Here is a 19,706-nt window from a genome sequence, read left to right as displayed (position 1 = left end):
AGACTCTGCAGGAAGCCCGGAGTCTGTTGGTCTCGGTACCCTTCCCGCCGCCGCACTCTCCATCCTGAAGCGGTAGTGAAGCGGAGGGGGCCACAGGACTACATTTCCCGGCCTGCCCCGCAGCGGAAGACGGGGCAGACTTCGCGCCAGGCGGCGCATAAGAGCGACTCACCCCGGTGGAGCGGGTGACGCTTTACTGATTACTGTTTTGAACCCTGAGCCCCCGCTAAGGACGCGGAACGCGAGAGCTTACCTCGTAAACGCTGCACAAGACTCTGCAGGAAGCCCGGAGTCTGTTGGTCTCGGTACCCTTCCCGCCGCCGCACTCTCCATCCTGAAGCGGTAGTGAAGCGGAGGGGGCCACAGGACTACATTTCCCGGCCTGCCCCGCAGCGGAAGACGGGGCAGACTTCGCGCCAGGCGGCGCATAAGAGCGACTCACCCCGGTGGAGCGGGTGACGCTTTACTGATTACTGTTTTGAACCCTGAGCCCCCGCTAAGGACGCGGAACGCGAGAGCTTACCTCGTAAACGCTGCACAAGACTCTGCAGGAAGCCCGGAGTCTGTTGGTCTCGGTACCCTTCCCGCCGCCGCACTCTCCATCCTGAAGCGGTAGTGAAGCGGAGGGGGCCACAGGACTACATTTCCCGGCCTGCCCCGCAGCGGAAGACGGGGCAGACTTCGCGCCAGGCGGCGCATAAGAGCGACTCACCCCAGCGTCGCGGGAGCGCGCGGGAGCGCCCGGGGCTAAGCCCGGGCAAAGGGCGGGCCCTCTGAGGTCCTCAGAGGCCGAGGTAGGCTGGGCTGGGCCCAATCTCTTTCATTCAGTTATTAATAGAAATACTCCTTCAATCTATATAGTTGACGGATTCTTGGCATTGTGAACATTTACTCATTGGACCTGGCACACTCAGCCTAACACGTGCACAGATTTTAATTCAGTTTAAGTCAGTCCATCTCTAATTTCCTAAGTTTTTTCTTTTTATTTTATCACAAATTTGAGTCTAACCATAAAGCGAACAACTGGTAGCTGCAGAGTGCACTATGTCAGTTAGGAAATTACGTTCTGGAAGAACACTCGAAGGACGGCCAAATACAACAATAAGATCGAACCCCTTGCAAAACAAATACGCTAACAGCTTGCTGTTAAAGGGCCAAAGGCAACTAATGGAAGTCTGGGAAAATTCAGCTAAAAAGGAAATGGAAACTCCCCCAAAGGATGAGGGGTTGCCTCCACAAATAGTCATTCCTTTTGACTCTGACCTGTCTCAAGACTCAATTGCAAGGTTCCCTCCAATCTCTAAGGAGACAAGTATTATCCTACCCTCTACTGATAGTGAGCTCTCTAAGTTGAAATCACCAAAGCTAGAAGTAATTCAACTAAATAAGAAGGTGGGACAGATGGAACAGGATGCAGTGGAATTATCTATGTTGTCCAGTATTGATTTTGAACTTTGTGGTCGATACATGGATGAGAGACAGGGGAATCAATCTGAACTGAATAACACTCCCAACAAAATCCATCCACCTGGACTAACATTATTTAGTAGTACTCCATCCATTGCACCAAACGATATTCCTTCTATACAAAGCGAGATGAAATCTCCAAACCTCAATCTATCAGGGATTCGTGCTTATGTAGAGACCGAATTCCCAAGAAATGAAAAACCCATCTCAGACTCCTTAATAGCGCTTGAGGACCTTCTATCCTCCATATTACTGTTACTAGGAAGATTTGCTGTGAGTACGGACTGTATTATGGACTCAGTAACTGAGATTTTGAAGGTTCTAATGACAAAGTATACGGAGAATGGAAAAGTTATGTCTACTACTCCAGTAAAGCCTAATTCTGTGGAAGGCGATAACATGTTAATAACAACCCCTGCGAACCAAATTTTTGCGGTAGGCGATAACCTGTTAAGCGCAAACACTGCGGTTGGACCAAAGCTCCAGGTAGAAGTGCATGAGCAGGTCGAAACTTTATTATCATCCCCTATAATAAAGTTGAATAAGAAACAAAGAGACTCTATAGTGATGGATGAAAGCTCACGCCTCACATCTGACACAACATCAAAGAGTCAAATAAAGGAGGAAAATGCTTCTCTAGTGAACAACCAAACCACAGGAAATGCGTTATTCCCTATCTTTAGTCATGACACTAAGGGTATTAAAAAGGGTAAATGCAAAAAATATAAAGGAAAGAACAGGAAGCCAGTACGCAAGTACACAAGAAGACGCCAAAGGCAAGTTATATTTCAACAACATGTAAATGAAGCTCTGGAGGACCTAGAAATCTCAGAACACTCCATAGTAAACACTAATATGATAGTGGCAGAGGTATGCGCCCCCACCTTGTCCGTGAAAGACACTCCAGCTGCTAAAAACACTGCAGGAAGAAGACCAAGTTCAGAGGTTAACGAGACAGAACCACGTGTCCCACTAGAAGAAAACATAAGTAAGGAAACCACGGTAATACGGTCACTTAATCCATCTGCTCCGATTTTTCAACTGCCTTTAGAAGCACCACCAGAACCAATTAATGTGCAACAAAAAGCTGCTCCAGTATGTGTGGATACACTGACTTTGGACTTTTTGCCATTGTTTGATTTTGACCTAACTCTAAACAGGTCATGGTTGCTTAACTGTCTTAAAGATATTGAAAGCTTAAAACTAATTCAGTCAAGTGACATAGATCTGGTCTCAATTATAAATTGTGAGAATGGTCAACGAGCAAGGGTTAGATTCTGCTCAAAAATAATTTCCAATATCGTTATACAACAAGCAGAAGCCTTTCAATGTCGAGGTATAGATGTATTACCATTTACTAGTTTCTGTAATAGAGAAGGACCAACTACCTCGGGTATTAATCAACATGTCTTGAGTGCTAATAATAATGATTTAAAAATCTGTGTATCAAGGGGAAAGCGTATGGTGTCTAAGATTCAAACACGTAATGAGAATGTGAACTCATCCCAATGTCATGACCCCCAGAAATGGAATTGGCTACCTGGAGCATTATCGAGTAATACATCGATGAGTAAATGCTTATTTCAGCATCTTTAACAGACAACTTAATATCATCTCCTGGAATGCTGCAGGTTTATACAATTCCCCCGAGAAACTGAACTATCTCCTTTCTCTAAATGCTGACATATTGTGTATCCAAGAAACATGGTGTAAAGATATACAATATGGGGGGAAAGACTATTTTGTTTTAGAGGCCCCAGCTACGCCATCCCATAGAGGTCATGCAAAAGGGGGAATTGTCTGTTTCTTATCTAATGCTTTCCAATGGCAATTCTCTCATCATGTTGATACTAGTAAACTTTTTCAAGTAATATCCATTAACAATTTAGCTTTAAAGAGTCCTCGAAAGTCTTTGGTGATTATTAATGCATATATACCCCCAGAACATATATTTACCACTGTTTTAAAGCGAATGTTCTTATATATAAAACAGTTGATAGAGGGGCCTGTCCCTCCATATATTCTCCTTATGGGTGACCTGAATTGTAAAGTCTCCAACATAAGCCTAGAGCTATTTAGAAATAAGACAAAGGAAGAAGCGTATAACATTCCTCAATCTCTTTTTCCTAATAAAATAAAAACCAACAAAAGAGGAAAGTTGCTATTAGAGGAATTAAGCTTGGTAGAGGGGCTTATAGTAAATGGCAGAATGCCCTCTGATGTCCCAGCTAAGTTCACACATGGGTCTTACAAAGGTGAATCTATTTTAGATTACATCATCACAGACTATGAAACGTACTCTTTTATTCAGGATATTGTGATCTCAAACTCTACACTGAGCGATCATAAAATTATTAATATAACAATTTCCCTCCAACCCCCGGCGACTGAATCCTGGTCTTTGAGTAATACAGGATTTAATATTAAGTGTAATGGAGGCAGGTGCTTTTGGGACTCTAGATCCCTAAAGAATGTTCAAAGTATCTTGGCCCAAACCATATTGGAACTAGAGGATTGGCAAGGTTCAGAACTCCTTCAGTTTGAATTACTATCACAGAAACTAAGAAGGATGGCAAAGACAAACTGTAACCCTAAAAACCCTCCACGCCCTCCGCCTCTATTGCTAACCTTAAATAAGGAAGTAAATAAACTCGTTAGGCAAAATTACCTAAATAGAACTGGAGAAAACGAGCGAAATTTAGCCCTACTCAAAAGAAGGAGGAATAGATTGAAAAATAAATTAAAGAAAGAAAAAGAAGACACATTATGGATACGTTTAAGAGAGGCATCTGTCTATAATAATTCTAGAGACTTCTGGTCTGTAATAGGAAAAGGATGTGGAACGAGAACTATTCCGACACCAGTTACTATAGCAGAGGAAGTATGGATGACATTTATCTCTAATCTTTACGCTTCCAATAGAGTGGAAGATAATAATTTGGAATCTATCCTGAATAAAGATGATAATATAGATCTTCCTACTGAAGAATCTATAGCAGCTGTGATAAGAAGTATGCGCTGTTCCGGAGCCATGGGCCCGGACGAATTGCCCATGACTATGATTAAGCAGGATGTTATTCTATGGAGCAAGATATTACTCCCATTGTTCCGGAGATGTTTTATTACTAAATCAGTCCCCAATTCTTGGAGGGGTAGTATTCTGATTCCCATATTTAAAAAGGGTGAACGGGATAACCCTAAGAATTATCGCTTAATTGCACTTTTAGATTCAATAGGAAAAATCTTCGCTAAATGTGTGTTATTACTAATTATGAAATGGATAGACGTAAATGATATTTTACCTATGCAGCAAACTGGCTTTCGTAAAGAGCATGGAACCCTGGATAATTTAACTGCTGTACAGGTGCTTGTAGATAAATATGTTCGAGTTAGAAGAGGCGGAATATATGTGGCATTTATTGATTTTTCAACTGCGTTTGATAAGGTAGATCGGTCAACGCTATGGAAAAAACTTGCCACAATGGGTATGCCCGCATACTTGTTAGAATTGGTAAAATCCCTTCACACCAACACATGGTGCAAGCTGTTGCTGGGTGGGGAAAGGGGGCTTTCCCAATTAATCCCTTCCCAGAATGGATTAAAGCAAGGATGTATACTAGCACCTATTCTGTTCTCCCTATATACAGCTGACCTACCGTCCCAAATAACATCCAGTGGAGGAATAGCCCCAAAAATTGGGGGAGTACCGATATCTGTTTTAATGTATGCAGACGACATACTTGTTCTTGACTTAACTCCGAAAGGCCTGGCAAATCGCCTGCATGCTTTATCACTCTTTGCAGATAAACACTTTATGAAGATCAATGCTACTAAAAGCAAGATTATGTGTATTTTCGGTAAGAAAAAATGCAGGTCTGCAAACTACAACTGGATTTTGGGAGGACAGAAATTAGAGGTAGTTAAAACCTACACCTTTTTAGGGAAAATAATTACAGCAAACATAAGTGAGACTGCCCATATAGAGCACAATTCTCGTAAAGCGTTGTCACATGGGATGGGATTGTGCTCTTTGTATAATGCTACAGGGAAAAGACACTTCAAATTATTCCTTGATGTGTTTAAAGCCAAGATACCTGCCACTCTCCTTTATGGGATTGAATTAGTGGATATCAAACATTGGGGATTTGTGTCGAAAGTAGAAGGAAAGATCTTAAGGAAAATATCATCCCTAAATACAGCCTGCTCCGACAGCTCATGCAGGCTAGAATTTGGTTTGAGAAGTGGTTGGGTGCAGGGGCTGATTGCCCTTGTAAGATGGGTAGCCTGTCTGGTTAGAGGAAAAAATGGTTCCCTGAGAGAAGTGATTAAAAGAGAACTGCTGGGGGATCTCAATGACTTCTCTCTACTGGTTAAAAACTTTAGAATGGCTGTTGATCTACTAGAGTTGGATGCAAACATCTTGTTCTTATTAGACCCTGTTGAACTCAAGACGAAATTAAAAAATGCATCCTGGGAACTATGTTACAAACTAGATTGGATAGCCCAAACAAAGAAAAAAGATAGACAATCTTTGTTAAAAACATATTTGTTTAAACAGCCCCAACAATATCTCACCTGGAACATCCCTCATAGAATCAGAAGGTTATGGTTCTTATTGAGACAAGATCTGCTTCCGTTAAATTCTCTTTATGCAAAATGGCACGGTGTGTCTCCTGTATGTAATTTATGCCATAATGATGTACAGAATCGCAATCATGTTTTGTTTGTATGTAAGGTATTGCGTCCTTTTCGCCTCAAATGGCTAAAACCAATTTGTCTACAGTTAGGAATTTTAAATGTATATACTTTCCTCCATGCACTTTATAGCCCACCCAATGAAATATTTTGCTACAGGATTTTTAACTTTTTTAAATGTTTTTTAGATATTTATTAATATTGCACGAGATTGGCTGAGGACTGCGAGACTAATGACTGTGTGCTCTACATTGCTTTTTTAGACTGTAAGATGTAACTTTGTTGACCTTTTATGTGATGTATATTGAATGCTTTATTTTATGTGGCCCTCATTGAGAGCCAATACATAATAAAATTTGAATTTGTTTTAGATGTCCTGGTAGTGACATTTGATGTCCTACATTTGTTTTTCACTACTGTAAGGCTTGACTCTCCAATTGGAGTATTATTACATTTTAATAAGTGCTTAACTTTGTTTGGGAGCTGGGATATCAAGTTTGGACTCAAATTAATTATAATTTAAAATCCTTTTTTTAATAGTAAAGTCAGATTTTAAGTCTCAATTCTGAAAAGTGCCACTTTTAGAAAGTTGATATTTTTTTGGCCTCACCATTTGGTGCCTGCTGCCAGTGTCTTGGGTCACATGACTGTGAATGGCTCTGCTATTGGGCTTTGTGTTTTCCTCCCATAAGCTTAATGGCTTACCAAGTCACCTATTCAAAGAACATTTTGAGTTCTGGGCAACTATATTCACCCCACTTTATCAGTTTTTTATGGTCAATGCAACAATCCCAGAAGCCTGGAGAAGCTCCCTATTACAGCCGTCTCACAAAAAAGGTGACACCGCAGACCCCAACAACTATAGGATGATAGCCCTCTTGGCTATTGAGGCTAAGATATATGCATCTCTCCTCCTACAAGATCTACAAAAGTGGGTCAATGAGGAAGAAATATTATCAGTATATCAATCAGGCTTTAGGGCTGGAGCCTCAACACTCGATAATATACTAGCCTTAGCCTATCTGGTTGAACAGTCCACCCAGCAAAAACAGCACCCCACTTTTGCTTGCTTTGTAGATTATTCTGCAGCCTTGACTGCATCAATAGGAATTTAATTTGGCAAAAACTACAGAACTGGGGGATCCCTAGAATGCTGCTGAATGCTATCATCGCTCTTTACACTAAAACCTGGGAATGGCTTAAACTAACCCAGAATGCGGCAACAAAGAAGGTGTATACCGACCAAGGGCTGAAAAACGATTCATCACCACCCCCTTTTCTGAATCATTTTTGTCCACCATAAGCGTGGAAGGGTATACTCAGATGTGAGTCCCTAGCTCATTGCACCATCAGGATTCAAGCAAGCCGGGCCGAAGACGGCTGAAATGCCAGAAACCGGTCCCCGGTAGCTTGTTTCCTTCCCAGTATAAGAATTGGCTTGGTAGTTTGGTCTGCCCTGTTCCCATGATGCACTGGGCCAGGGTCAGACTAATTTGCATATAGCCAAGTTCTGAGCTGGGATGGTGCAGTGAGCTAAAAAACAGTGATGGATCAAGCCCTGATCTTTGGACTGTGTAAGAGTGGTCTGCTTAATTCAGACACTCTGTTCATCACCACCCCCTTTTCTGAATCAAGGGCTGAAAAAGGCTGCATTTTAGCACCTTTGCTTTTTAACTTATATACTGCAGACCCTGGTAAATCAATATCAAAAGCTAACCTGTTAGCATCAAAAATTGGGGAGACCAGACTGTTTCTAAGGCAGGATGAGCATGGTATGATACTAATAGACCAGACAAAGATGTGTCTCCAAAAAGCACTGGACGCATTGAGCACCTATAATGACGCCAATGAACTGACAGCTAATGCCAGCAAAACAAAGGTAGTGATCTTTGGAACATACACAAATAAACTGAAACATCATTGGAGATTGGGAAAATTGAAAATAACCACGACATTGAAATACAACTATTAAGGGGTTTGGTTTGTGAACAATGGGTAGTCCACCGCACACATTTCGCCTATGGAAGCAAAAGCTAAGGCGATGACGCACGCCCTGTGCATACTTAACTTCAAGTTGCACAGTCCCTCTGCTGAACCAATTCAAAAGGTTATAAAAGCCAAGTTACTATCCTCAATCTCCTATGGGCACTTAGCCTTTCCTGGGGCAGTGGTCAATACCATGGAATCTGCCAACTGCCGTGCATTCAAACGGATCTTCCAAATTCCTGCTCACTCACGGAATGCCTTGATGTGGCTGGAGTTCAGCCGAAACAAACAATGCTATGAACACTGGGCTTTGATCATTTGTTACTATTGAGGAATAGGTGCAGTGCCTCAAAAATACAATTAAAGCAACCTTGACATTTTTTTCACAAAAGGTAAAACCCCCTGGGCAGATTTTTTGTCCGCCACCTGCGTCAAATTAAATCTTGACATGTCCCCATGGGAGAATTTTATCCATCAACCAGGAATTTTAAAATGTATTTTAAGGAAATAAGTGACTCTTTTATCCAAATAAGATGACCTGGGGCTAGTAGAGACATCTAGAAGCATGGTACAGATCTTAGCCAGCTCATACATGGACAAACCAGCCAGCAATAATTAAATGCTGCACTGAATAATCCAATTTTAAAACAAATTCTTTCAGTCAGACTTAACGCTCGCTGGAAATCGATTGAGATAGTCATCTCTTGCAGATTGTGTCATCAATGCGAGGAATCTTTGGCTCATTTAGTCTAGCTTTGTCTTGCACGTTGCACCTTACTAAAACCATTGTTTTTAAAATACGGCACTCACACTTGCTTAGAAGCAATGAAACAGCTTTTTAATTTGGAAACCCTAATGGAACTGGCAAGGCTAGAGAAATTTGCACGTCAACTTTATGGACTTCTGAGCAATGATTCATCACATGCCTAAAGGGTGACCAAAGGTCAGTGACTGCAGTAATACCACAATTGTAACGGTTTTTACTTTTGGCTTATAACTGTGTCATTTTTAAATTAATTAGGTGTATTGACATGTTCGAAACTTCGATCTTTTAAGTGGTACATTTTACTACAACAGTTAGAAATTCAAAACTTCGATTCAACCAATTCTATTTAATTTGTTTTTGTGTTATTTCATTTATTACACTTGTCTCTATTTTTCTAAATTGGTTTTCTTGTGTTGTATTCTCACTTTATTACTCTCTAATCTCACTGACCCTTAGGCTCGTCCATCTTTGTACCCCCCCAGAGGGCCAGTTTAGGGTGAAGGCCTATAGGTTAAAGAATGCCCCTGCTAACTTCCAGAGGTTGGCTAACAGGATCCTGACTGGCTTGGAGGCTTTCAGGGCAGCCTGCCTTGATGACATTGCAGTTTTCAGTTTCATATGGGAGGATCACCTGTTTGACTTCAAAGAGGTATTTCAGGGTCTACAGGAGGCAAGCCTGACTATCAAGGCCAGCAATTTCCAGAAGTAGCAGGGACCTGTGGTCTATCTAGAACACCAAGTGGGTAGGGTCAAGGTGCAGCCCCTTCTAGCCTAAATTTAGACTATCCTGTCTTGGAAACCCCCCAAAACCTTCCTAGGCCTCACTGGACATGATAGATGTGTTTTCAAGAGCTGCAGCACCATTGTTGCCCCTTGACTGAGCTGACTGCTAAAAGCAGCCCAAGAAGGTGATCTTGATAGATGTCTGCCATAAAGCCTTTGACACCTTGAATGAGGTCATGTGTAGAGCACCAGTACCCAAGGCCTCTTACTTCTCCAGGGAATTTATCATCCAGATGGACTCCTCAGAGCATGGCATAAGGGACTGTACTCTCACAGCTCAAGGAAGAGGGCCTAGATTAACCTGTAGAACTGGACCGTCTCATTGAACCCAAGACGACCCACTGGAAGTGACTCCAAGGGATACCTAGCTGGACTTCTTTGTGAGACACAGGGGCATAACAAGCTCCAGAGGCCTTGAACTCTGCCTCTGCTTGAGTTAGTCCTAACCCCCCAATTGGTGTCCCCAGGTCCTGGAGAGTTGGAAGGGCTGTTAGAGGTGCTGCTCTGCCTAACTCTAAAACTTGAGACTTCGTAATATTTCCACCAAAAAGTGGCAGAAGATCTGGTGGAAGACCAGAATCTACCTGCTAAGCTACCCACCCAAGGTGCATCGCTGTGACACTTTTCTTCACTGTAGCTCCAGCTGTGTTATTCTCTGAAGAAGAAAGTGCTGTTCAAAGAGACCTCTCCGTGACAGGATCTGGCCTCATGGAACTTACTTTGGCTACAGCCTACAGATTTGTCCCACTAGCGGTTTTCAACTTCCAAAAAGTTGTCTAAGGGTCTGATTTAGATCTTGGCAGAAACTGTCCCACTGCCACTTTTTTGTCATTTTTCCTGCTTGCCGGCTTTACGGTCCGGTCACCCTATTTAGATGTTAGTAGGTCCATAGACAAAAGACTTTCTTGTTCCTGTTGCCAGCTGGATAGGAAAAAGAGGCTGTTGGAGGCAGGACTGCCAGTTTCCCCACTGGCTCAAACACAATGTGCATTCCCGCTGATGTGACTGTGGTGGTAAAATCTCCACATATGAGTTGACAGAATGAAAGTGATAAAAGCCAGAAACTCACTTTTTCGCACTTACATACTTCCTGTTGCACCATGGATCTGATCTTCCAAGTCCTGGCATTGTGTCACCACACCATGTTTTTGTCCGACAAAAACATGACATGGTGAAACAATGCCAGTCAAATCTGAGATGAGATTTATCCCATGGAGACAGATATATAAGCAACTATGATTCAATAATGACTCAGGAAAAGAAATGAAGAGATACATTTGTGTAAATTTAGAAGCCGTGAGAAAGTCCCAGGCTCAATTGCCCTCGGGAGTGAAACACGTTTTGGCTGTTCTTGGATACGGATCTAATATTCTGATAATAAAAGTGGAGCTATGAACATACTGGCATGAGTATGGCTAATTACTAGTGGGAAAACACTCTTATGCTCTTTTGAACTAACATTTCAGAAATGTTCCTGTTCCTCTGATGAGCCAAAGAGCTGGCAATACAGGGAGAGAACATCCTGTGCCAGCAAATACAGCCCCTGTGGCAAGAAGGCAGGGGCCCTCATATCTGCTCGGCCTGGCATAATGGCTCCCAGAGATGATAAACAGCAGCAAAAGTGGAGGAGGTCTTGATTGCAGCAGTGTTGGGAGGCAAGGGAGCTTTTGTTCGATGCCGTGTACATGTGCACAATTGTCAGAATAGATGGACAGGCATTGGCTTTTGTACGTTACTTTCAACAACGTTAGCCTATGACTGTGTCAGTCATGGAGTTCACCTCCCATTACGCACTTAACTTCTGCCACGCCTTTCTGATTCCAAATGTCATATCGGAGAGGTCAGGCACTAGCCAATTTAGAAGTTCAAAATAGTGTGTTTGTGACTGTTAAGTGCATCACCACAACTCAAAATGGGGGATAATTTTAGATACTCAAACGTTGATGGACACTGATTCTTTTAAAAATAAGCATTTATATGTAGTGCATTAATGTGCTGAAAGGCGATATTAGCGCAGTGTTGTTTAAATCTCAGTTGACTTTACTTTTGGAGAAAAAAAATCATAATTATATGTCAATTAAACATTTTAAATGTATTATTTACATATTTTGATAATTTCATGTTAGGGAGTTAAAAAAGGGAGACAGTTTGCTAATGGAGCTTTGACAGCTGCAGATGGGCTCCTGTGTGTACTGCATTGCTCATAATGTCATACAAGTGTGCTGATTACACATGGGTACTTACAGCATTAAGATCCATCAGGCATTCATGTATCAGAGTCCCTTCATCAATTGAATATGTGCAGCAATATACTAGTTTCAACTACCTTTTTAAAAAAAAAAAAAAAAAATCAAAATAAATACTGGCAAAGACAGATAAAATCAGCAGGAAATAAATATGCATAGATAGAGACAGAAATGCCCCAAAATAAAATAATACTGTACAATCGAGAGCTCTATGCTTGTTTTTACCAGATTTCGCATCACGCATATCTGTGGAAAATGGTGAGAATGAGAGCAACCAGTAGGATGAATGTACTGTAGGTATTATTGAGAGGTGAGTTGGAAGTGCCACATTAGAAAGAAGAAATGATGAGTAGGAATGGAGAAGATGCACCATTAAAAAGAGGGAGAACAAGAGCTGTGTCAGGGTGGTCTAAAAAGAAATCATCAATCACAAAAGAGAGTTATGGGTGGTGTGCAACAAATTGTCATGGAACAGTCAATATATGTGGAGAGGGGATAAAGTTTGGCCCTGAGAGACATTTAGGGATTTGTAAGACTGAAAGAAAAGTAAAGGATGATTTTCCTAGCCAGTTGTAGTAACGGTAGTGATGGGACACCTGGCATGTATAGAGCCAAGACATTTAATTTACCTTTGATGTAAGTGGAAGGTATAAACGTGCCATAGAAAAGATAGCTTTTGATGTAACTTCCCATTGGCTTATAATGGTTTGATAGAATCTTTAAAAAAATTATACAATTGCCCTTCTGAGGAAGAAAGCCTTGGAAGAAGGAAGTTGAGGAGACATTGTGGGTGTTAGAATAGAACACCTGATTGTCACCATCTGTCAAGTAGAAGTGCTTCAAAAGGAGTCTTGGCCAATAGAGGATTTTAAAAGAAGGAGTGGAGAAACACAGAAGGACCTATATGTTTATCTTAGAAATATATTTGCAGTTTGCAGTTTAAATGTACACACTGCTCGCATCGTATTGGACAAAACACTACCTTATGCAATTGACAACACCTAATGTTAATTACATATTAGAAATGTGTTTCTGTTTTAGTAGCAAGTATAGATTTAAACCAACCTCATCAGCTTTTTTACATTTCTTTTCAGACCAAATTCAATGAAGATCTTCGAAGGATGAGTGTTCCTATCACGGTAAGCATATTCATCCTTACAATCACATAGTGGTACGTCTTTTAGCCTAAAAACCTCTTCAACCAGGGACATTTAAAGAGCTTTTTTCAATTTGCCGTTTATAAAAGCATGTGTAAAGTTGTAGATTGTTAAAAACAAGCTTTTTTTTATAGATGCAGGTCCACTAAGTTTCTTAGGGGACTGTATCCCTGCTCAATATTATGTAGGTCATAATAAGGGGCTAAAAATAGGTACACCCCGTGCCCGACAGATTTAGCACACATAAAAAACATACCTGCAATTCCATCCTGGGAGTCGTTCATTATATGTTCCATGAAAAATGATTTAAAAAACAAACAAAAAACGATATTAATTTGTTAGTGTTTCAGATATGTTTGTGATGACATCCAGTCCAGGGTCGACTGGCTTGGCAGTTCGGGCTGGACTGTTCCCATGAGGCACAGGGTCAAGATTGATTTGCATATGGCTGGGTCTGAACTGGGGTGGTGAAGTGAGCTAAAGAACGATGATGGATTCACCCAGATCTGTGTCTGGGGCTGAGTGTCTGAAAAGTTTCAGCACTCTGTGAATCATCTCCTTGTGTTTGATTGTGATGACATCATTGGCATGTGTTCAAGTAAAGTCAGGAGCAATGATCTGTATCAGTAGAAAAATTAAACGTTTCATTATTCTATCCCATCATACGTAGATAAATTAAAGGTAGACTTTGGGGACTTCTTTCGAAATAAAATAGTTCAATGAATGGAAGCCTCATGGTTATAATGCAATTGGAATCCGAGCAAACTTCGACGTAGAGCGTAAAGTAAAACAGCGATTCGCGGCTAGAGGAGAGAAAGCCAAAGATTTAAGTTGTGAATGGATTCTCTAAAAAGAAAAGAGGATAAGTGTTCCAGTGCCCCCCAGAAAGTACTACAATTATAAAGTAAATATTACTGCCCCTTGGTGTGTTAAATATTCCATAGGAGCAAATGGAGAGGCAGTTTACAGTAAGGCTGTGCACATACCACATGAAGGATTGCACAGTCCAAAGCAGCTGCCATCTCTCACTCTGTACTGGTTCTCTGCTGAAGCAAGTGGTTTGACTAGATAGTGGTTGACGCAGGAGTTGTGGTCATGGAATGGGAAAGCAGACACTCACGCTCTTCCTCCCTCATGGTATTACCTAACTGTTAATCAAGTCAAGTCAAAATTTATATAGCGCACTACATACCCAGAGGGTCTCAAGGCGCTTGAGGAAGGGGGGGAGTTTTACTTATCGAATATCCAGGTTTTAAGCTGTTTTCTGAAGGCTTGGTGGTTTTGGGTAATGCGGAGATGGATGGGAAGGGAATTCCAGGTTTTGGCCGCTAAGTAGGAAAAGGATCTTCCCCCCATGGTGGCTTTGTGGATGCGCGGCACAGCGGCGAGGGCTTGGTTGGACGAACGCAGTTGGCGGGTGGGAGTGTAGAAGTTTAGGCGCGTGTTGAGGCAATCAGGTCCATGTTCTTAGAGGGCTTTGTGTGCGTGGGTGAGGAGACGGAACGTTATCCTTTTGTTGACGGGGAGCCAGTGAAGGTCTTTCAGGTGACCGGAGATGTGGTCTGTGCGGGGGATGTCTAGTATGAGTCTTGCTGAGGCGTTTTGGATGCGTTGGAGTTTTTTCAGCAGTATTGCGGTGGTGCCGGCGTAAAGGGTGTTTCCATAGTCCAGACGGCTTGTAACCAGTGCGTGGGTGACCGTTTTTCTTGTTTCGGTGGGGATCCAACGAAATATTTTTCTGAGCATGCGTAGGATGTTGAAGCATGATGATGAGACGGCGTTGACTTGTCTGGTCATCGAGAGAGAGGAGTCCAGGATGATGCCCAGGTTCCGTGCGTGGTCCGTCGGTATGGGAGCTTTTCCTAGGGCCGTTGGCCACCAAGAGTCGTCCCAGACGGAAGGGGATGCACCTAAGATGAGGACTTCCGTTTTGTCCGAGTTCAGTTTCAGACGGCTGTGCTTCATCCACTCGGCTACTTCTTTCATCCCTTCATGAAGGTTGGTTTTGGCGGTGGTTGGGTCTTTGGTGAGTGAGAGGATCAGTTGAGTGTCATCAGCGTAGGAGATGATGTTGAGGTTGTGTTGACGTGCGATGGTTGCGAGGGGGCTCATGTATACGTTGAAGAGGGTAGGGCTGAGAGAAGATCCTTGTGGAACGCCGCAAATGACTTCGGTGGCCTCTGACTTAAAAGGGGGGAGGTGTACTCTCTGAGTTCTTCCAGCGAGGAACGAGATGATCCAGTCTAATGCTTTTCCTTGAATTCCGATGTTGCTGAGGCGTTGTATTAGGGTAATATGACAGACTGTGTCGAAGGCTGCGGAGAGGTCGAGGAGGATGAGGGCGACTGTGTCTCCGTTGTCCAGTAGTGTTCGAATGTCGTCTGTTGCTGCGATGAGGGCGGTCTCGGCGCTGTGTTTGGCTCGGAAGCCAGACTGTGAGGAGTCGAGTGATTTGTTGGTTTAGAGGAAGGCGGCGAGCTGATTGTTGACGGCTTTCTCAATGACTTTGGCAGGGAAAGGGAGGAGCGAGATGGGTCTGTAATTTTTGAGTTCGGTGGGGTCAGCTGTGGGTTTCTTCAGAAGGGCGCTGAGTTCGGCGTGTTTCCATTTTTCTGGGAATGTGCCGGATTTGAGGGAGCAGTTGATGACGTCTCGGAGATGGGGTGCGATGATGGAGTCTGCTTTGTTGAAGATGTGATGGGGGCAAGGGTCTGTGGGGGATCCGGAGTGGATGGAGTTCATTAGGCGGATGGTGTCTTCTGTGGTGATTGGGTTCCAGTTGAGAAGGTTATTCAGGGGGGGTACAGGTTCGGAGGTGAGTGGGGTTGACTGGTTTACGGGTTGGTTGTCAAAGCTGTTATGAATGTCAGCGATTTTGTCATGGAAGAAAGAGGCGAGGGAGTCGCAGAGGACTTGAGAGGGGGTGATGTCGTTGGAGCTAGCGGTGGGGTTGGTGAATTCTTTGATGATGTTGAAAAGTTCCTTGCTGTTGTGGGCATTGTTGTCTAGTCGGTCTTTGAGTGCAGATTTCTTGGCTGTCCAGATTAGTTGGTGGTGTTTGCGGGTGGCGTTTTTGAAGGCGGCTTGGGTGATAGTGTTTGGGTCTTTTTTCCAAGTTTTTTCAAGGGAGCGGCAGAGTTTCTTGGATTTCTTAAGGTCATCATTAAACCATGGGGCGTTCTTGCTTCCTTGCTTGATTTGATGTTTTTTCAGGGGTGCTAGTTTGTCGGCGGTTTGGGTTAACCATTGTGTGAGGTTGATGGCGGCTTGGTTGGGGTTCGTTGAATAGGCAGGGGTTTTTTGAAGAAGTGATGTGGAGATTTGGTCGATTGTGATTTTTTTCCAATTTCTTCGCAGAGTTGGTTGAGGGTGGTTGTGGATCGTGGTCTTATTGTAAATGAAGTGGATGCAACTGTGGTCCGGCCAGTGGAGGGTTGTGGAGTGAGTGAAGGAGATATGTTTGCTGGAGGTGAAGATAGGGTCGAGTGTGTGTCCTGCATAGTGGGGGGGGGGGGGTGTTAACAAGTTGTTTGAGTCCGAGATTGGCGAGATTGTCCAGGAGGGTGGTAGTGTTCCTGTTGTTGCTCTTTTCCAGATGGAAATTGAGGTCTCCCAGAAGAATGTATTCTTCTGAGGGGAGGGCGTGTGGGGTGATGAAGTCAGTGATGTCTTCGCTGAATTGAGTACGGGGTCCTGGGGGTCTGTAGAGGAGGGTGCCTCTGAGTGTGGTCTTGGGGTCGGTGTGGATCTGGAAGTGGAGGTGTTCGGCGATAGTGAGGTTGTCTTCTGAGCTGGTTGAGACGCGGATGGTGTTCTTATGGACGATGGCGATGCCTCCTCCTGTTTGCTTGGTGCGGTCCTTACGGATGATCTTGTAGCCGTCCGGGATGGCTATGGCGATGTCTGGAGCTGATGAGGCATTCATCCAGGTTTCTGTTAGGAAGGCGGCGTCCGGGGAAATGGTGTCGAGTAGGTTCCAAAGGTCGATGGCGTGTTTGTGAACCGAGCGGGTGTTGAGAAGGATGCATTTGAGGTGGTTGTCGTTGGATCTCTGTTTGGTGTTAGTGGGTTTGGAGTGGGTCTCAATGGAGTTGTACTTGCAGGAGTGGCAGGTGAAGGGTCCATGGGTGTGTCCCGGTGCGGCCTGGGCACAGTTAGGGAGTCGGCCGGGGTTAAGTGTTAGGAGGGTGGATGGGTCGTATGTGATGCGGGAGGGGTGGGTGATGCGGGGACCAGGGGGTCTGGCACTGGGCGCGGTCCAGGCGCGGACGGGCTTAGACGGGCTTACCTTTGGCGCACCTTCGGTGCGACCGCTGCGCGTGGACGCTGCACGAAAGTCCATCTGTCTCAAATGGATAGTGGAGGGGGCGGAGCGTGGGAGGGTCAGCTGGGAGGCGGGAGGGAGGTGGAGGAAGGGCCAGGGGTTACAAACAAAATGGCAGCAACAACAACAAACGCTGATAGGGGCCCAGGCAGTGGGAGCAATGGGGCGCTAAGAGGGGGCGAAGTATGGTCAGGAAAGCAGCAGTGGAAGCTGAGGCGCTTTGAAAATATGCAAAACTCTTTACCATACACAGCCAAGAAGTGCGCGCTAGTGATACTAAATAGCAATCTGAAGTCAAGCGCTACGATATGATTAAGGACTGTGCAGTCGAGCGCTACGATAATATTTCCAAAAGCAGAGTCGGGCGCTACAATGCCAGGTAATGTGCAGTCAAGCGCTACGATAATATTTCCAAAACCAGAGTAAGGCGCTACAATGCCAGGTAATGTGCAGTCATGCGCTACGATAATATTTCCAAAAGCAGAGTCAGGCGCTACAATGCCAGGTAATGTGCAGTCAAGCGCTACGATAATATTCCAAAAGCAGAGTCAGGCGCTACAATACCAGGTAATGTGCAGTCAAGCGCTATGATAATATTTCCAAAAGCAGAGTCAGGCGCTACAATGCCAGGTAATGTGCAGTCAAACGCTACGATAATATTTCCAAAAGCAGAGTCAGGCGCTACAATACCAGGTAATGTGCAGTCAAGCGCTACGATAATATTTCCAAAAGCAGAGTCAGGTGCTACAATACCAGGTCTCAGCAGAGGAGGAGGCAAGGGGAGCGACCGTTCGTGTCCAGGACAGGACGGTCACAGCTCTACGAGAGTGCGAGGACGGCCTACAGCTTCAGCAGATGCTTGTTATTTTTACACTTATTTGCTGCGTGTGTCATCACCAATAGCTGCCTGGGTGCACCATTTAAAATGCATTGCTAGATCCACTGCAAGGAGAAAACTATCAGAAAAAAATGAAGATAAGAAATTTTCCTGAACTTGCTGTACTTAAGAATTCACACCCTGGTCCAGGAAAGTGGTGAGAAATCTCCTGCCCTTTATGGAATTTCTCAGAAATGTAATTTTCTGCAGGGCTAGTTGTACTAGTCTCTTGCCAAACCATATGGCTGTAGGGGGTCATGGTACTACCAATGAATCTTCTTCCTCCTTACCCGTGAAACTTTACTGCTGTGGCTGGAGGGGCAGGATGTACTATAGTAAAGGACAAGGGGGCAGATTTACACTAACTGGCGCATCCCTGCATATCAGCAGGGATGGGACAGTTATTTTGCGTCACAGCAGACACCTCTTGCGCCACCATGCATTTACAATGCAGTGCACCATAGAGCAAGAATAGACAGATGCGTGACGCATCTGCTGCCATAAAGGTGAGGCATTGCTGGAGTTGCGTTGAAAGCGCGACGCAGCTCCAGCAAGGCTCGGGTGCCCCTATGCCTAACATGCTGTGTCAATCCTTACGCCTGCTTCAAGCCGGCACAGGGTTTTGACGCAGCATGGCCGTAAAAGTGACTGAGAGAGAGAGAGAGAGAGAAACTTGTTTATTTAGACCTTGGTCTTTTAAACAGTACATAACACACGCAATTAGGCTCAAAACGTATGGACAGACAAAATTCTACTACATCTTAAATAGGTAAAATTCAATACTTGTTAAAATTAAATTAAAAGAGGGTGACGCCCTCAGAAACACTACATACAATAGGCCCAATTTTACAGAAATCTCACAATCACTAAAAGGATAAGAATAATATTTTCGTTTTATAAAACATTAAAACTGAGTGAAATCTTGTAGATTTCACTCAGCCACTTCAAGGAGGCGTTCCTGCGCCGGAACTCACCCCCCCCCCCCCTCCCCCTGCACCGGAACATCCACATGAGGCGCAGGGCTTTACAACGTGACACATCACCCTAGATGCGTCACGTTGTTAATACCTCGCAGCATGGTGCTGGCATTGCGCTGCTTCTGCGTTACAAAAATGATGCAACGGCGACGCAAATGTGTCGTACGGGGCTTGTAAATCTGCCCATGAGTTTCTCCCGAGAAGACATCAGTGTACATGTGACAACTGGACATTGCTCCTGCTTGTCCCTCCTCGGAGTTCAATCTTGTGTCTGGAAGGTATAGAGATCTTGATGACATAAAAAACTGGTGCTGCAGTTTTGCTACAAACAATAAGAAATTTGTGATTGTTTTTCTCAAAACATTTCTCTTTTAATGTTTTATTTCACCTCAAGAAGACTGGCCCAGATGGGTATAGGGCTTGCTTTA

General features: G+C 43.8%; 1 protein-coding gene across 1 annotated transcript in view; it reads left to right on the top strand.

The window, feature by feature from the left end:
• LOC147709409 (calpain-13-like) overlaps positions 1-19,706 on the top strand; it is a 454,206-nt gene that overhangs the window by 193,414 nt on the left and 241,086 nt on the right. The window contains exon 8 of the mRNA XM_086925978.1: positions 13,038-13,082. Within this exon, the coding sequence (XP_086782104.1) occupies positions 13,038-13,082 (45 nt within the window). The remainder of the gene's footprint in view (positions 1-13,037; positions 13,083-19,706) is intronic.

This window comes from Lissotriton vulgaris, chromosome 6 (assembly GCF_964263255.1).
Source record: "Lissotriton vulgaris chromosome 6, aLisVul1.2, whole genome shotgun sequence".
Classification (NCBI taxonomy): Eukaryota; Metazoa; Chordata; class Amphibia; order Caudata; family Salamandridae; genus Lissotriton; species Lissotriton vulgaris.
The sequence above is the reverse complement of the archived record's forward strand: the minus strand, read 5'-3'. Positions and strand labels throughout refer to the sequence as shown.